This window comes from Macrobrachium rosenbergii, chromosome 8 (genome assembly GCF_040412425.1).
Source record: "Macrobrachium rosenbergii isolate ZJJX-2024 chromosome 8, ASM4041242v1, whole genome shotgun sequence".
Lineage (NCBI taxonomy): Eukaryota > Metazoa > Arthropoda > Malacostraca > Decapoda > Palaemonidae > Macrobrachium > Macrobrachium rosenbergii.
The window spans coordinates 7,951,238-7,969,187 of NC_089748.1; the positions used below are offsets into that span (position 1 = coordinate 7,951,238).

The 17,950-nt window shown below is 47.2% G+C and overlaps 1 protein-coding gene across 4 annotated transcripts in view; it reads right to left on the reverse strand.

Moving 5' to 3' along the window:
* Nucleotides 1-17,950, reverse strand: part of LOC136840588 (molybdenum cofactor sulfurase-like) — a 165,468-nt gene that overhangs the window by 104,878 nt on the left and 42,640 nt on the right. For all 4 annotated transcript variants that reach the window (XR_010853660.1, XR_010853661.1, XM_067107242.1 and 1 more), the window contains exon 2: nucleotides 14,156-14,312. Coding sequence is in view for 2 of the 4 variants with exons in the window: in XM_067107242.1 (XP_066963343.1) it covers nucleotides 14,156-14,312 (157 nt within the window). In the remaining 2 variants the exon portion in view is untranslated. The remainder of the gene's footprint in view (nucleotides 1-14,155; nucleotides 14,313-17,950) is intronic.

A 17,950-nucleotide genomic window follows, 5' to 3' on the forward strand; every position in this document is an offset into this window, starting at 1 on the left:
AACAAGTCCAAGGTTGAGTTTTTAATCCCAGGTATTGATGGCCCCAATTTTATTTATCATTGCAAAATCCCACATGCGCAACATATGGCTGTATACACTAAGTCCGAATGACCTGTTTATCATCGGAAAAATTTGGAGAGTAGTTGCCATGAAGTTCTTTGCTTTAAAATTTTCAGTAAGTTCTAAACTGTGTATGTATTTGCTGTTTACTGCAATCCAAATATTGACAATTCTATATACTATGACTGTCTATTGGAAAGGATTAGTATGGATCAGTCTCAGGATTCAAAAACTTCATTCGTTATTTGTGGAAGCTGCAATGCAGAGCACTGCGAGTGGCTAAATCCAAATTCCACAGATCAACATGGCCTGTCTGCTCTTGAGTTCTGTGTATCCTCTGATTTTGTCTAGCTAACTGAGGAACCCACACATATTTCTGGTAATAAATTAAACCTCACATTCACAGATGTTCCAGCTATGGTCAAGTTCAAGGTCTGTGAATATATAGGCACTTCTGATTATTGCGCCACTGAGATGGACATATCTGTCAATAAGTATATTCCTAATGCCACTATTGGAAAAAATTGTCTGGCTGAAATCTAGGACCAATTGGGATTGCATTATTGAAGCTCATCAGGCACTTAACATTTCAGATGCTGTATTAGATCCTGCTCACACGAAGTAGTTAAATGAGATGCTGATGGCTACTTTAATAAGAGATGTCCCTAGAAAGGTCATCAAAATCAGGACAAATGACCAGCCATGGTTTGATGATACATGTAGTTGACTTTACCATCACAAACAGACCAAACTCAACACACAGACGAAATCGTTCATATGAAAATTACACTTTTTTTTTTGTTGAGTCTCACCAAGCTGTGAATAGAATGTAGGGTCCCACATGGACCCATACACCATCCATCTTACCTGGACAGCTAATCTCCTCACAACGAGTACCTCCTCGCACCAAGCACACATACTGTATACTAGAAACACAACAGATGTCATGCATCCTTTGTACATATATTTGCGTCACCTATCAGCAATAGCTGAACACTCCAGCACCATCAAGTATTTGCAGGGTTCAGCAAACACTGTGGCAGATGCACTTTCGAGAAATTGCATCAACACCATCCAGCTCGGGATAGCCTATCCGAAATAGCAGGCGCAAAGTGACAATGTGAACCCACAGCGACTGCAGCAGGACGACCCCGCTCTTACGTGGAGTGACCTGTCAATCAACAATGGAGAGATGACCATCACCTGCGAAACAAGTACTGGATGCCCTTGCCCCTACCTGTCAGAATCATCCTGAGATTCGGGGTGCCCAACACTTGGCTGATCACCCTGAGAATCAGACAGAACGGATGGAAGGCGTAGACGTTGAGGTTGTCCCACGGGTGCTGAAAGGCATCCTCCGCCATGGCTCATGGGTCTGGCGTGACTGAACAGAAGACCTAAAGTTGTCTGTTGTGCCAGGTGGTGAACAGATCTATGACTGGATGCCCCACAAGTCGAACAACCTCTCCGTGATGTCCAAGTGAAGGGATCACTCCGTCCCTATCACTTGATTCTGGCAGCTGAACTTGTCTGCCAATACATACCTCTTGCCTGAAATGTATCCCGCTGACAGCTCTACTGAGTGAGCCACTGCCCACTCGTGCACCTGCAAAGTCAAGTGGTGTTGTGGAAGGATTACGAGAACCCCCTGCTTGGTGACATATGCCACTACCTTGGCATATGTCAACTACTCAATCCTGAAACTCTTGGAGAGCCAGGAAGGCCTGCCTTGAGTTCCAGGATGTTGATGTGAAGGCTGCTTGTCATCTCAGTTCAACACTCCCGGAGTCAGCAACTCCTCCAGGTGTGCGCCCCATCCCTCGGTCGATGCATCTGAGAACAAAAGCTTGTCCGGAGGGGGAGTATGCAGGCATACTCCTACTAGACCCTCTCTCACTTCCCCAGAGAGAGGAATGAGAAAGGATTGAGGGTCTCGAGACTTGGACCAGTACTCCTTCAGTCTCCACTGAAGAGAACAAAGATGAAAATGCCCATGAGGAACCAACTTCTCCAATGAAGACAGGTGACTGATGACAACTTGCCATTGTTGAGCTGACAGCTCCCATCGAGACAGGAACAGCTGTGCTGCCTTCCTGAGAGTCCGAGGGAAAGACGCTTGCTGCTACCGTATCTATCAGCATACCCAGGTACTTTATCCTCTGCTTAGGGGTGAGATCAGACTTCTCGAGATTTATCACATTTCCTAGATCGTGGCAAAACTCGAGGAGTCGATCCCTGTCCTGAAGCAACTGCGAGCGAGCTCCAGGACAAGCCAGTCGTCAAGATACCAGGTCAAGAGCCCGAAACTGAGTGCCCTGAACTGGAACACCGTCTCCCCGAGGATAAAGCAAAGGTACTTGCGGGAGGACAGATGGATGGGTATTTGAAAATACATAGGATACGTATCCTTCAAGTCCACCATGAGCATGAAGTCGTTCTCCCTGATGGAGGTGGGCACGGAGCGTGCCTTCTCCATCGTGAACTGAGTCTGGCGAACGAATCGGTTTAAGGGAGAGAGGTCTATGACCAGTCTCCAACCCCCTGAAGCTTTCTCTACGAGAAAGACATGGCTGTAAAAGTCTGGGGACCAATCCGACATGACTTCCACAGCACCATTGCTCAGCATGGCTTGCACCTCTTGCCTGAATGCAAGATCCTTCAGCAAACCAGGAATGTAGGTAAGGAGACAGACTGGAGAGTTGGTGAAGGGTGGCCGAGACTCGAAGGGGAGTAGGTATCCCTCCCGAAGAACATCCACTACCCAGGTCTCGGAAGGCCATAAGTTTGCCTTGAGTCCAGGATGTTGATGAGAAGGTACTAACTGTCTCAGTCACACACCTTCAAGACAAAGTCTTACAGGTGTGCTCCTATTCCTCGATCAGTGAATCTGGAAGTAGACACATGATGTGAGGCGAATATGCAAGCATATTCGAAGTTATGCAAGCATATTCGAAGGTTCCTTCAATCAAGCATTAGCCTAACTCTTTCCTCATACTTTGAAGAGGAAAGAAGGGTGGAGGAATGGAGGCCCAAGGGAAACAGATACTTCTCCTGAAGGAATCCATTCCCAGGTCTCGGCAATGTCACTGCCAGCTCCAGAGACTTGAGAAGTATCATTTCATCCAGGCATCTGCAGTAGGAGAACTTCTTCCAGGTCAATAATTCTTTCTCTCTTCCCTTCTTCTCTCCTCCCTTATGGAAAAAGAGGGTGGAAAGAGACACAGTTAAGCGCACTTTCCTAGATGGGAAGAAGAGGGCTGTTTTCGCAATCTTCTTCTGAAGCCTGGGACTTCTTAGGAGTTAAGGGGGTGCTGGCCTGAACTCTAGGTTGGGCCGAGATGACTAAGACCCCAAGGCCTTAGCCATTGTCCAAAGGACAAGGCAGTGCTCTCGTACAAACCTTGATTACCACGGTATCTGGCAAATCTCTGAAAGAGAGAGGCAGAACCATGTAAAGGTTCGTTCCTAAGGGTCGAGCCAACTCAGGACTTACGAAACCAGAGATCCGAATTGGGACAATTGCCCACAGAACTGCAGTCGACAAGACCCTCGGAGGCAAGAAGGATTCGTACTCTGTCGAGGCAGGGGAGAAGCTTGATGTCTCGACCTGAATAAACTCCTTGTCCGAAGAAAAGAATTCATCTGGTCGAGAATGCTCTCGCAAGCAAGGACTGCAGCAACCCCCAAAACTCTCGGCTCCTCGGGAATTGCAAGGTTTGCAAGTGATGAAGATTATTCATTGGGGGAGCTGCGGTCCTGTCCCAGGGATCCTCGCGCTAACAAATCGGCGTGAAGTTCTCCAAAAAACGAGGGTGATCGCAACTTGAAGAGGAAGACCCTCGCTGCTTTCGAAGCATGAAACTTCTATATCCCTCTCCTTGGAGGGAGACCTTGACAGATCCCAAGAAACCCTCCTCAGCTATCTGGTTGTACTAAGACACAATCAGGAGACTGACACCCAAAGCATGGCAGGCAGCCGAACTCCAAAGACAAATTCGTCGGAGATCTCTCCCTGTCCGTCTCGCGCCTCTCAGAACAACCGAAAGGAAAAGAGAACAGGTGAGGAGAAAGAGTGCCCCTACCTGTCCTGCCAGTAAGACCAGCAGGAGAAGTGACCACGAACAATAATCAACCGAAGGAGATCACTGCCACATGGGGGAAGAAGAGCGCTTGTGCTGTGGCAAAGCACTTTCCTGAGAAGAGCAGAAAGTTCACTTGAACAGAGCCGAGAACCTGGTTCAGGAAAACCGAGTAGGGCCACACCGAACCAAGCCGATCAAGCGAACGCGATCCAACTGGGTGGCATGCGGTGGACTGGGAGGCAGGTGGGGCGAGCCGAGCTGAGCCAGTCTCACAAACACGACCAGGGGCTGGGCGGGGTGAGCAAGCTGAGCAAGCTGGGCGGAGCGAGTAAGCCAATCGCGAGAAAACAATTGGAACTGGACAAGGCAGAATTTGTCTGCACTGAACTAGTGCTAGTTTCCCGAACTCTAGACTCCTTCGAGACCAAGGCCCCTCGAGAAGAAGGTTCAAAGGGGAATTCTGTGTCTGCTATCCTGCATGCTTGAACCCTAAGGTTCAAGACACAAGGATGAAACCCGGCCAAGCGACCGAAGCAGCTGGCGGGCAGTATCGAGACACCTGGTGTCTCCACACTGAGGCACCTGGATGTCTCAGAACTTTCTCTTGTCCTGTGCCTCTCGTTGGGAGAGCACTCGTGATTCATAGAATTCGAGCGACCTACGAGACTCCCAAGAATCAGGAGCGGCTGCTTTTGGTTTCCTAAGAAATCGAAAAGAGTCAGGCACAGAACTAGTCTGAGATGAAGATGGCCGCGCTCTCGCGGCCCCTGAAATGCCAGACCCCACAGGAGAATGCGAATTGGTTCTGCCAATCAGAAACTTGTCTCCCGGAAGAGAGTCAGTCCCTTAGAAGTCCCGCAGGACTCCCGAAGGGAATCTCTTCCCTGCTTCTTCTGGTGTTTGAACCGATAAGATCGAGACACCAGGCTGGGAACCCAACCGAGCACTGGTAAGCACTTGGGGAGCACCTGTGGTGCTGGCAGGAAGAGCTGAGACACCTGGGTGCCTCGGCCCTTTCTCTTGCAATGCTCCTGAACTGGGCCGGGGAGAATACTCTCCAAACCAGATTGGGATACTTCATACTCCACAGAATCTCGAGCACTCGGAGCGGCTCATGAACAAGTGCCCAAAGCAGCCCCCGTCTTGGAGGCAGAACCTCTAGGGCTGGGAACAGGATCGCAAACCGAGGTCTGCGCACCCACGGCTCCCGAAACACAAAACCCAGGAGTATGCCTCCTCGGAAGGAGGCAGTCCCTAGACGTCCGAGGGCATCAAGGGGAAAGAAGCAGCCTTCCTCTCCTTTGACCGACAAAGGTCTGTCTGGTTCCCAGGATCCCCTCGAACTTCGGGAAAGGAAGGGAAGAGGCAGCAGATGACAAAATCGAAGATAAGTTGAAGAAGATGGCGGCTACTTCCACAGGGCAACTTCCTTCACCTGCACTCCAACATCTTCTGCAGGATGGTGGACATGGAACATTGTAACCTCCAGGGCAGCTAGGCAAGAACACAAAGGAAGTGGCCCTGGACACAATCACCAAGAGAAGCACCAAGGCACAATCAGGACAGCTGATGCAGGAGCTACGGAAGCAGTTCGGAAGGCAGGAGCTACAGCAACGGGCAGGAACGTTACATGAAAGTCACCAGCAGTGACAGGAACAATCAGGATGGCTGCGGCAGAAGACCAGGAAGAGCTGCCCAGAGACTGTCGTTGAGTTAACAGGAGAATAACACAGGTAACAGCAGGAGCAGATGGACCACAGATATGCCAGAGGCAGTGCCACAACATACATGAAGGCCAGTAATGGCTGCGATCGATCCACATGCAAGATATCCCCTGAGGTATCTAGCCAACTACTGCTGTGCCTGCGATGCTCACTGTCAACCTGAAAGAAAAAGCAAAGATAATTAGTAGAGGGAGACTCCTCTCACTACGAAGGGAACTGCCCTATGTAGCGAGAGGAGGTCCCTTTGAAGAGGTCGCCTAACTGCCCGAGGTCCCCTCCCCATCTCGCGGTCTTTGCCCAACAAGCAATCGAAGAGGGAGAAGGAGAGAGATCTCTACTGAAGGAGAGATAAGAAAGAGCCTACAGGAAGAGAGAAGGAAGGAGGGGGGGCCACCAAGGGCGCTGTGGAAGCGGAACTTACCGACGACGCCTGCAACCTCCCGTGTCCAGCTTCGCTGTAAGTAATTCCTAATGTAAAGGACCAATGGTTTGTATATCGTGTAGGAACAAATGAAGTAGTGTGGATCCATCAGGAGACTGCCTGGAGGAAACCAGCAGGTGTCTTCCAAGATCGCTGCCTCTCGTTGCGGAGGAGAATACTCTTGACGGCGAGGAGAAGCAGAGAGGGAACCCAGTCCAGGTAAAGTAGAGTCAAAACAACCTGCAGTCTGCAAGACCCTCCGAGGCAAGAAGAATTTGTACTCTGTCGAGGCAGGGGAGGAGGAGCTTGGTGTCTCGGCTTGAATGAACTCCTTGTCCGAATAAAAGTATTCATCTGGTCGAGAACACTCTCGCAAGCATGGACTGCGGCGGCCCCTGAAACTCTCGGCCCCTTCGCGAACTGCAAGGGTTGCGAGTGATGAAGATTATTCATTGGGGGAGCTGTGGTCCTGTCCTGGGGATCCTCGTGCTGATGAATCGGTGCAAAGTTCTCCGAGAAATGAGGGCAATCGCAACTTGAAGAGGAAGACCTTCGCTGCTTCCGAAGCATGAAACTCCTGTATCTCTCTCCTTGGAGGGAGACCTTGACAGATTCCAGGAAACCCTCCTCAGTTACCTGGTTGTACTACGAGACAATCGGGGAACCAACAGCAAAAGTACGCCAGGTAGACGAACTCCCAAGAAAGACAAATTTGTCGGAGCTCTCTCTGTTCGTCTTGTGCCTCTCAGAACAACCGAGAGGAAAAGAGAACATGTGAAGAGAAAGTGACCCTACCTGTCCCGCCAGTAAGACCAGCAGGAGAGGCGGACCGTGAGCGATTACCAACCAAAGGAGATTATTGCCACACGGGGGAAGGAGAAGAGCTCTTGTGCCGTGGCAAAGCACTCTCCTCTGAAGAGCAGAAAGTTCACTCAAACAGTGCCAAGAACCCAATTCGGAAAGACCGAGCGGGACCAAGCCGAGCCGCACCAAACTGAGCCGATCACGCGAATGCGATCCGGGTGGTAAGCGGTGGACTGGGAGGCAAGTAGGGCGAGCCAAGCTGAGCCAGTCCCGCGAACGCAACCAGGGGCTGGGCAGGGCAAGCAAACCGAGACAATCACAATTGGAAATAGACAGGGCTGAACCCGTCTGCCATGAACCAGCGCTAATTTCCAGAACTCTAAACTCCTTCAAGGCCAAGGCCCCTTGAGAAGAAGGTTTAAAGGGGAATTCTGTGTCTGCTATCCTGCATGCCCGAATTTTAAGGTTCAAGACACGATAATGAAACCCGGCCAAGCAACCGAAGCAGCCGGTGAGCAGTATCAAGACACCTGGCGTCCCGGCACTTTCTCTCGTCCTGTGCCTTTCACCAGGAAAGCGCTCGTGATTCACAGAATTCTAGTGACCTACAAGACTCCCAAAAATCAGGAGCGACTGCTTTCGGTTTCCTAGGAAATCAAAAAGAGCCAGGCACAGAACCAATCTTAGATGCAGACTTTTAAGACTGGCAACGAGGGCGTGCTCTCTCGAGGCTGCACTCTTGTGGCCCTGAAACGCGAGACCCCACAGGAGCATGTGAATCGGTTCCCGCGCAAGGGCGGGAAGAGCCAACAAGAGAGACTTGTTTCCCAGAAGGAAGTCAGTCACTTAGAAGTCCCACAGGAATCCCGAAGGAGTCTCATCCCTGCTTCTTCTGGCTTTCGAACTGATCGATAAGATTGAGACACTGGCTGGGAACCCAACCGAGCAGTGGTAAGCACTTGGGGAGCGCTTGTTGTCCTGGCAGGTGAGACACCTGGGTGCCTCGGATCTTTCTCTCACACTGCTCCCAAACTGGGCTGGGGAGGGTACTCTCCAGACCAGATCGGGATATTCGATATTCCACAGAATCTCAAGCACTCAGAGCAGCTCGCAAACTAGTGCCTGAAGCAGCCTCCGTCTTAGAAGCGGAACCTCTAGGACTGGGAACGGGAGCCAAAACAGAGGTCTGCGCCCCCATGGCTCCCGAAACACAAAACCCAGGAGTATGCAAATAGGTTCCCGAACCCGAAGGTTGGGGAGAGCTAACGAGAGACCCACTACCTCCTCAGAAGGAGGCAGTCTCTAGATGTCCAAGGACATCAAGGGGAAAGAAGCAGCCTTCCTCTCCTTCGGCCAATGGAGGTCTCTCCGGTTCCCGGGATCCCCTCGAACCTCGGGAGAGGAAGGGATGAGGCAGCAGAAGACAAAATTGAAGAGAAGTTGAAGAAGATGGTGGCTACTTCCACAGGGCTACGTCCTTCATCTTCACTCTAACATCTACAGGATGGTGGACATAAAACATCGTAACCTCCAGGGCAGCTAGGGAAGATCACAACGGAAGCGACCCAGGACACGACCACCAAGAGAAGCAGCAGGCACGATCAGGACAGTCGATGCAGGAGCTACGGAAACAGTTCAGAAGGCAGGAGCTAGAGCAACGGCCAGGAACGTCACATGAATCTCACCAGCAGCGACAGGAACGATCAGGACGGCTGTGGCAGGAGACCAGGAAGAGCCGCCCACAGACTGTCGTTGCCCACAGACTGTCGTTGAGTCAACAGAAGCATAACGCAGGAAACAGCAGTAGCAGACGGACCACAGATACGCCAGAGGCAGTGCCACAACATACATGAAGGCCAGCAATGATGGTGATCGATCCACATTTGTGGGAACAGAGTCGGAACGATCCCGACGAGGAATTATGCCATTCCAACCAGGTACTGTGGTCGATCCCGAAGCAACACTATATGAACGTCGGGACTCCTTCGCGCAAAGATATCCCAGCTGAGATATCCAGCCAACTACTGCTGCGTCCGCGATGCTCACTGTCAACCTGAAAGAAAAAGCAAAGATGATTAGTAGAGGGAGACTCCTCTCACTCTGAGGGGAACTGCCCTACACAGCGAGAGGAGGCCCCTTAGAAGAGGCTACCTGATTGCCCTGGCCCCCACCCCCTTCACGGTCTTCACCCAATGAGTGAGCGAAGAGCGCAATGGAGAGAAGAGGAAGAACCCACAGGGAGAGAGAAGGGAGGAGGGGAGGCCACCAAGGGCACCGTGAAAGCGAAACTTACCGGTGACACCCGCAACCTCTCCCCGCCCCGCAACTCTCCATAGTGCTGGCGGCAAAAACAACACTCAACACAAGTAGAAAGGAAGTAGTCATGCCCTTGTACATGGAGGGCAAGAGCCCAAGAAGGGGAGCGAACTCTTTGCATCCCGATCATTGTAAGGGAGTGAAGATATTATCTCCCAATCTACAATCTCCGAACATACAGGGGAACGCCTCCCGTACCTAAATAAAGGGCTACTGGAAGAGAAGCATTACCACTCAGTTATGCCCCTCTAAATACACCCTTGGCCGTCAAATCCAAGACAGATGCAGGGGAACGACGGCTTTTGCAATCTATCACAAATTGTGGGTTTGTATTAATAAATATCAAACACACAATATATACACAAAAATACAGAAAGATCCCACTGGGATAAAGAGGAGCTTAATGACAGTCAGGCAAAGAGATCCACAAGAACGTCTGCAACTCATGACAGCCGAAAACAAACTGGTATGTTTACATCCGGGGAGGAGGATATTCCCGCCTACCTGATGGTAGTTACTGGCTAACCACCTTGTTCAAGAGTTTAACATCCGTGTCCAGCTTCGCCGTAAGTGATTCCTAATGTAAAGGACAGATGGTTTGTAAATCGTGTCGGAACAAGTCCATATTCCACCAAAATCTAGACACAGCAAAAAAACTGAGGCCTACTCTAAAACCAGGCTGTGACCAACTCTGTAAGTCAAACACAATCCTCTAAAAAAGAAGAAATTAGCCTGTGAGTGGGCGTTAGGTGCTCAACAGTGGAAGCCGAGCTCCAAAAGTGCTCTGAAAGAGTGGGCAAGCATTCAGGAATCGGCGCACGGTGCTAGTTGGTTGGTGCCAGGAGACTGGAATTTGAATCCAGGCATGAAGTCAGAGGGAACCACATCAAAAATGTAGGAAGGATGAGAGATGAGGCTAGCCTCCCTACCTCTTGACAGGAAGCAGAGAACGGCAACTGTAATTGCATGGTGAAACAAAAACACGTTACAGTGCTTGTTTGCATTGGAAACCTCGGGACTGGATGAAAAAGTAAGACTCTCATATGATGCCTAATCTTGACTAACAATGGTGGATGACAGTCCCCAGAGGTACATCCACTAAGTTTCCGAGCTATAGAAACTTGTGGACCATCTTTAAACTCTCTTGGCAGACGGAAAAAGCTCGAAAAAAAAGAGTTGAGGCTGAAAACCAAAACAGAGGACTCTGCAACGATGGATGTGTTCTGAGGAAGAGGTGAAGAAGATCTGCGAGTGCCTGATTTGGTCTCCAAGCGACAAGATGCTTCGAGAAAAAGCCAGTCTCTTTCTGCTAAGCGCTACCTCAGCTCTCACTTGGCGCCTGCTTTGCTGCTTCAGACTTCTGCACCAGACCGCTCGGTGCCAACTTCTGGGCGCTCGGCGCCAACTAAGGAGCATTCCACGCCAACATCTGGGAGCTTGGGTTAACGGTAGGATGCGCAGCGTCTCTTCCTTCTTCATCGGCTCAGGAAGACTCTGCTTTAGCCCCAATTAGGTGTAAATCTGAGGAGCTCATGGGCTTTTTAAAGAAGATGACAGTTGTTTCCAAGAGTAAGGACACTCCTTATCCCATCTCTTCAGACATCTCCATTAAGATGCCTTTCCAGTGGCTGTCTAACACTACACCTCCATCAAGACGCCTTTTCAGTGGCTGTTTACCGATAGCCTGGGAATAGACTACAGATTCAGCTGAGGGGCAACTATCAGGGACAACCCCCTCGGACTCCCTTGGACTGCCAGTATATCTCCTCCCAGGTGCAAGGGATCAGGACAGTGACTTTAGGTCTAGGAGATCTGAGGGGCCAGATAGCCACCTCCTCCACTACACATCCAGTAAGACACCTTTTCAGTGGCTGTCTGTCGATACCCGGGAATGGCAACAGGCTCGACTGAGGGGGCAAGACCCGCAGGTAAACCCCCGACCTCCCCTGGACCTCCAGTGTGTCTTCTCCCCAGTGCGGGGGAGCGGGACAGGGACCTTCGTCTAGGAGTATCAGGGGACGAGTAGCCACCTCCTCCACTGCACAACACTTCACTGTTACAATGGCTAAATTCATGATAACCAAAATATAAGGCTGGCAAAGGCATGGGAAACAACCAAGGGAGCCGGGTGTGGGAGCAAGTGGATAACATATGAGTGTTATTAGCAGGAGAAAATTGGCGCCAGGTGGACATGAGCTGGCACCGGGTGCCACATGCTCTGGGCTGGGCCCGGGAGGCGGGAGGTTGCAAGAGGCATGTGGAGGCAGGAGGCAGGTGGAGGTAGGTGGCGGTCACTCTTGTGCTCGCGGTGGCAGGAGGAAGCAGGAGGTGGGTGGAGGCCAGTGGTGGGTGTTTCACTGATTTTTGTAATTGCAGTTACTGGTTACTTTTGTGAAAAATAAATCGATCAGTAATTGATTACTAACTACTTTTTTATATCTTCTTAGCAATTTCTGGTATTTGGGCATAAAACCTGCATAAAATGTATGAATAACATTAACATTTTATATGTTCAGACATGTATGCATTTTAAGATAACACATGTACATGTATCTTCTAAAATAAAAGATAAATTTATAGCAAAAAGTAGTTTTAGCATTAAAGCATCAAAGCAAATCCAACTCTAATATTGTAAAACAATGTGTTTTTATTCTCTAATTGGTGACTGAATCTAGTAACCAATTACGCCCACCACTAGTGGATGCAAGTGGCTAGCGCTGGAGGCTAGGAGCTCAAGATGTGGAACGTTCACGATTGCGTGATACCAGGAAAATACCTCTGTAAGCTGGGGCCACTTGAACCTCTGTAACATTCCAAAGTACTGCCGAAGCAAGAACCGGTACCCAATACTTGGCTGTTGAGAATGTTTCCACCTAAGGCTCACTGCAGACAAACATTATGCACAATTCTCTCCTTACTACGTTCCAGCTCCTGCACTTCTCAGTTCACTGCAAAAGAAAGTGTGATGAGTAGCCCAGGCCTGGTAAACAAAACAAATTACAAACGTTTTGACCTAATGGAATGGCGTAACATTTAAGAATTACTTTAAAATAATCTACTAGAGGCTTGCGAGATGCCTAGGCCCGATAAACAAAAATAAATCACAAATGTTTGGCCTAAAGGAATGGCGTAACATTCAAGAATTACTTTAAGGTAATTATTTACTGGAGGCTTGTGAATAGCCTATGGCCAGTAAACTAATCATAAGAGCAAAAGTTTGGTCTAACGGAATGATGTAACATTCAAGATTCAAGCAGTCATTAAAGGCAATCATTTACCAGTGTCTAGGTGTAGCCTATGCCCAGTAAACAGGTCACGAATGCAAAAGTTTTGGGCCTAACGGAAAGGCGTAATATTCAAGAACTACTTTTAAGACAATTATTTACCGGGGACTTCCCAATAGCTTAAGCCTTGTAAGCAAAATATAAATGTAAACGTTTTGGCCTAAAGGAATGGTCCAACCTTTCGAGCATTACTCTTAAGACCAAACTATTACCGGCAACTTGCAAGTATCTGGCTTGTTGATGAATCTGAACCAAGACAATAAAAATAAAAAACACGACTCATCCTGAAATATTTCTGCTCAAAGGCTATGAAATAAGCATTCTGGTGTTGTGTAATGCTACTGAAATCTGGTGACATAACTGGAAAATAAGAATAAGCTGCAGAAAGTACTCGCTGTTTCATCGAGTACAGCAGAAAACAGAATGAGGTGGTTAGCTAAGTCGTTCCTAGTATTGCCGTAAGGGGGCGGTACTGTGCACCTACACTGAGCACTCGAAGTGCTACCTGTGAAATTTTAATTTAGGCTGCCATACATGGAAAACTAATAGCTATGTAATTACTGGGTAAGTCACTTATATAAAAAAATGAGTTACACTCTACATATATTTAACAGACTGGAGTGATAATTCTTGTAAATGAATACTAAATTTGTTACTATTATGGGAATCAGAAAAATTGTTATTCATAATATCATAAAAAGTTCACAATCAAAATAGAAGCAAGAGGAACGATGAGAAATTTCAAAATAACCATGACAAAGGTTTGGGAATGCTAGTACTGTACTGTAATTCATACTATAACTTGACTTATTGCATGACACCTCATGATTTGACCAGGTATGTGCAGTATAGTACCACCAATTCTTTTCACAGGGACTGAAATGTCTGGGGTTCAGTTCCAATGCAAAATATGGGCTGTTTGAAATTACTGGCTCTTTTGTTATTATACAAGTACAGTATATATACAAGTATATCTTGCATGGTTTGCTCTTAAGATGCTACTAGTTCATGATAGAATGATAAGGATGCAGGCTTGGAACTTCATGTAATTGTCCATATATATGGATTGATATTTATAGATATTAATCCATATATATGGATTGATATTTAAGGATATTAAAACCACATGTATAACTAGCATCATACTATAGCACACTGTACATAAAAAAAAAATGTCATCTAACATAGAGGATTCTGCACTTAACAATACCTGTACTGTATACCAATTTCAAAGTATAATAAATTTTCTCCTTTAATCACATGACAAAATTAATTATAAGCCATGTTAACAGAAAACTACATCAAATTATAGATGCCATGTTAATATAAAGTTATTTTAGTATCAAGTACAAATAAACAAACCTCATGCACAAGGAATGCATATGAGTTTGGACCTTTGACAAAATTTTGTACTAAGTATATCAAGGTACAAAGAGGTTAAGATACTGAAATAAAAGCTCAAACCTTTGTCTCACAGACTCTATGATCTGAGTGGCCGTATCACTTGGTGTGTGACGGGAATGAGGATTTCCAAAGAGGTTCCCTTGGAGTTCAGCAGTAATACTCTTAATTTGGCTTTCACTGTACAAAGTGGCTGCAGCATGATCAAGATAATGCTGATCTGTGATGAAGAAACTCTTTGTCAGTCATATAATGAACACAGGTTCCTTGAGAGTACAAAAACTCCTTAAAACTGTTGCTGTCAAACATAAGCAAAAATCCTGCCTTTACAAAATTCATAAAAGATAAACAGTATAACTTATATTTCTTAGATCTGCATAAATCTCAGCTACTACATACCCAATATTTTAGTATTAAATACAGTATAATACTGTGATGGAATTGAGTCCTGTAAGACTTATTTTCTATTAACAGTCCTTACTTTTCCTAGCGCTACTAATAAAGTCATGCCTAAGATGACTCCTATGCTTATGTTTATTTTCTCCCAGCCTTGGAGCTCACCCATACCTGAAGAAGCCACCCCTTTAGCCGTCAATACAGTACTCAGATAGATTATCATAATCATCATTTCCACTAACACTTGTACATAACGTTTCCCTTTTTAGGGTTTAGGTGCCTCAACAATGTTCTCCAGCCTCCTCCACCTCATACACTTCCTACTTCAATTCCCATTTGGGTCAAGTCCTCATATGCACCTTTACTCCAGGATTTTCTAGATCCTACCACCTGTCATTGTCCTTCCACTTCCACATCTACCATTTCATTATTTATTATTTAATAGTTTAATAATACCACTAAGTCATATATTCATAAAGTTTTACAGGGCTCATAAAAAATCACAATTTTTTAAAGTAAATTGTATTTTTCCTAACCATACAAACCTGAGGTCCTTTACATTAAGCACTGGTTTCAGATTGAGGGGTGGCATGAGGCAGGCATAAATGTAAAGGACCTCAGGTTTGTATAGTTAGGAAAAATACAATTTACTTTCAAAAACTGATCTGTTCCTACACGATATACAAACCACCGGTCCTTTACATTAAGAAGACTCACTTGTTGGAGGGAGGAATCTGAGTGAGTCTCTGAACTGACTAGAGTTCGCCACACCCGGGCTACTCCTCCTGGTCGAAAGAGCGAGGAGGAGTACCATGCCTCTGACATATTGATCGGAATATAGGAAAGTTAGACTTCTGGGCCTTTTCGAATGGGTGAGGAATTGTAACTCATATGAAAATAGGCTAAGAAAAATCTGACGAGTCGGGGGAAGTAAGGCAAAAATCACAATTTTTAAAGTAAATTGTATTTTCCTAACTATACAAACCTGAGGTCCTTTACATTAGGAATTACTTTCAGCATAGGCTGGAAACGGCCGTTAAACTCTTGAGTGAGGTGGTTAGGCAGTAACTACCGCCAGGCAGGCAGGAATACCCGCCTGCCAGGATGTAAACATTCCAGTTTGCCTTTCGGTCCAGGTTCAGATTGAGGGGTGGCATGAGGCGGGCATAATATGTAATGTAAAGGACCTCAGGTTTGTATAATTAGGAAAAATACAGTTTACTCTCAAAAACTGTGATATGTTCCGACACGATATGCAAACCCTCAGTCCTTTACATTAGGAAGACTCACTGGTTGGAGGGAGGAATCTGAGTGAGTCTCCTGAACTGACTGGAGTTCTGCACACCTGGGCTACTCCTCCTGGTCGAAAGAGCGAGGAGGAGTACTTTGCCTCTGACATAATGATCGGAGTGTAGGAACTGCAAGATCAAATGTCAGATACTGGACCTTTTCAGATGAGTGAGGAAACGTAACTCCTACAAAATAGGCTGGAAGGATCTAGAGTGGAAGCAGTAAGGAAAAGCTGAGATGGGGTTCCCTTATTGCCAGTATCTCCTTCCTCCCCTTGCTAAAAGAAGGAGCGGAATTGCTTCTATGATTCTAGAAGAAAAATAGAATGGGTGCTTGATGTGTAGTCTTACTGCATCAGTGCCAGATCCAGCAACCATTGGTTCGAGTCTCATCCCAAAGGAGGAGATGCCACTCGTCCTCGTCAAGGAGCTGGGTACGACAACACAACTTATTGAGCAGCCACCACAGGGCCAAGGAAAAAAAGGTTCCAAGGGTCTGTGGGCAAGACCACAGGAAGACAAGAGTGCAGTCTATGAGACCATGTCTTGCTTCTAGACCGACAGAAACTTCCCAAATACAAGGGATGGACCGAGCCATTGACTTCATGAGCTCACGGATGGAAAGTACCGGTATCATCGTTGCCAGCTGCCGAGTACCTCCTTCGATTGCTACACAAAGCTAGAAGAAAGATGTGTCCTTAGACACTTCTTCCTTAGGAGAGCGAGTACTAACGAAAACGTCGATGACATCCAGGTTAGGAATGTCGAGCCTTTTCGGAAAGTACCACAGCTCCTTAATAGGACAAAGTAACGAATGATCTAGATTATTGACACAAAGTCCAAGGAGGAGGGGGAACAAGAAGGACTCGAACCAGACAATAGATGCCGATAGATTCAGAGTCCACTTATGACATTTGAGAAGGAGTCGAGGTATTGATCCTCATCCCTGTTCTTCCATCTTTTAATCCAAGGCTGGAGCAAGATGAGAGATGGTCCTAAGAGGGCACATCTCTATCTGATGATTCTTGTAAGGGCACGTGCAAGAGCATGGGGCAGGAACCCTAAACGAGAGTCACATGCCACTCAGGGAACAGTTCACTGGGACAGCACAACCGAAGAAGCTTCTCGTCCGTAGCCAAGTCTTGACCGAGGAGAAGAAAAGGCTACTTCAGATAGAAGACTAGGTTGCAAGGGCCTACGTTCTACACAAATGAAAGGGAGAGAAGCAACCCTTGGCAGAGAAGAAGAGGAAGTCCAGACTTGAAGATCGAGTCTGACCTGGGAAGAAGTTCTGTCAACGACACCCACCAGCAAAGACGGCTCCAGTCCCTGGGACAGTGTTGCACAGGACTTCAAGAGGTTAAAGTTAAGTATATCTTAGTTTAGCCAGGCCACTGCGCTGATAAACAGCTCTCCTAGGGCTGGCCCAAAGGATTAGATTTATTTTTCGTGGCTAACAACCAACTGGTTACCTAGCAACAGGAACTACAGCTTATTGTGGAATCCGAACCACATTATGATGAGAAATGAATTTCTATCACCAGAAATAAATTCCTCTAATTCTTCATTGGCCGCTCGGAGAGTCGAATGCTGGGCCAACAGCATGCTAGCTGAGAGCTCTACCCACCCTCCAATGAAGAACTTACTTCAAGAGGTATCCAGCTATATCCGTTGCAGCTCGGTGAGAAAGCCTGTGCTTGCAAGGAAAGCTGGAAGGTCTCTCAGTCCTGAACACACAGGGATGTACTGCCTGAAGAACTGCTTCTTGTGTAGCTGCTACAGGAGGTTGGGTCAAGCAGAACTCTTCTTGGTGCCTTGGCTATCAGGTCGGGCGAAAAGCGAAGTCTTCCAGTATTTGTCTGTAATTCGGGGTGAGCAATGCTTGTGAACCCCTAGCAAAACAAACAAATAAGGAAGGAAAAACATAAATATCGATTTTTCCCAAAAAGACAGCATGCCTCACCATAGCGGCCCCTGGGTCTGGTATGAAGGAGCGAGAAAACTACTGACTTTGTTGTGTAGGAAGGCAACAGAAAGATGGTAGGGGTTTCTCAGTTGAGCAGTCTCTTCGTGAAGAAAAGAGTGAGCACTGCATTCTGTCCCGATCACTCAAACCCAAGGGCAAGCTCGCCTACCAATACATCCCCACTGGGAATGCATCTGGCTAATTGAG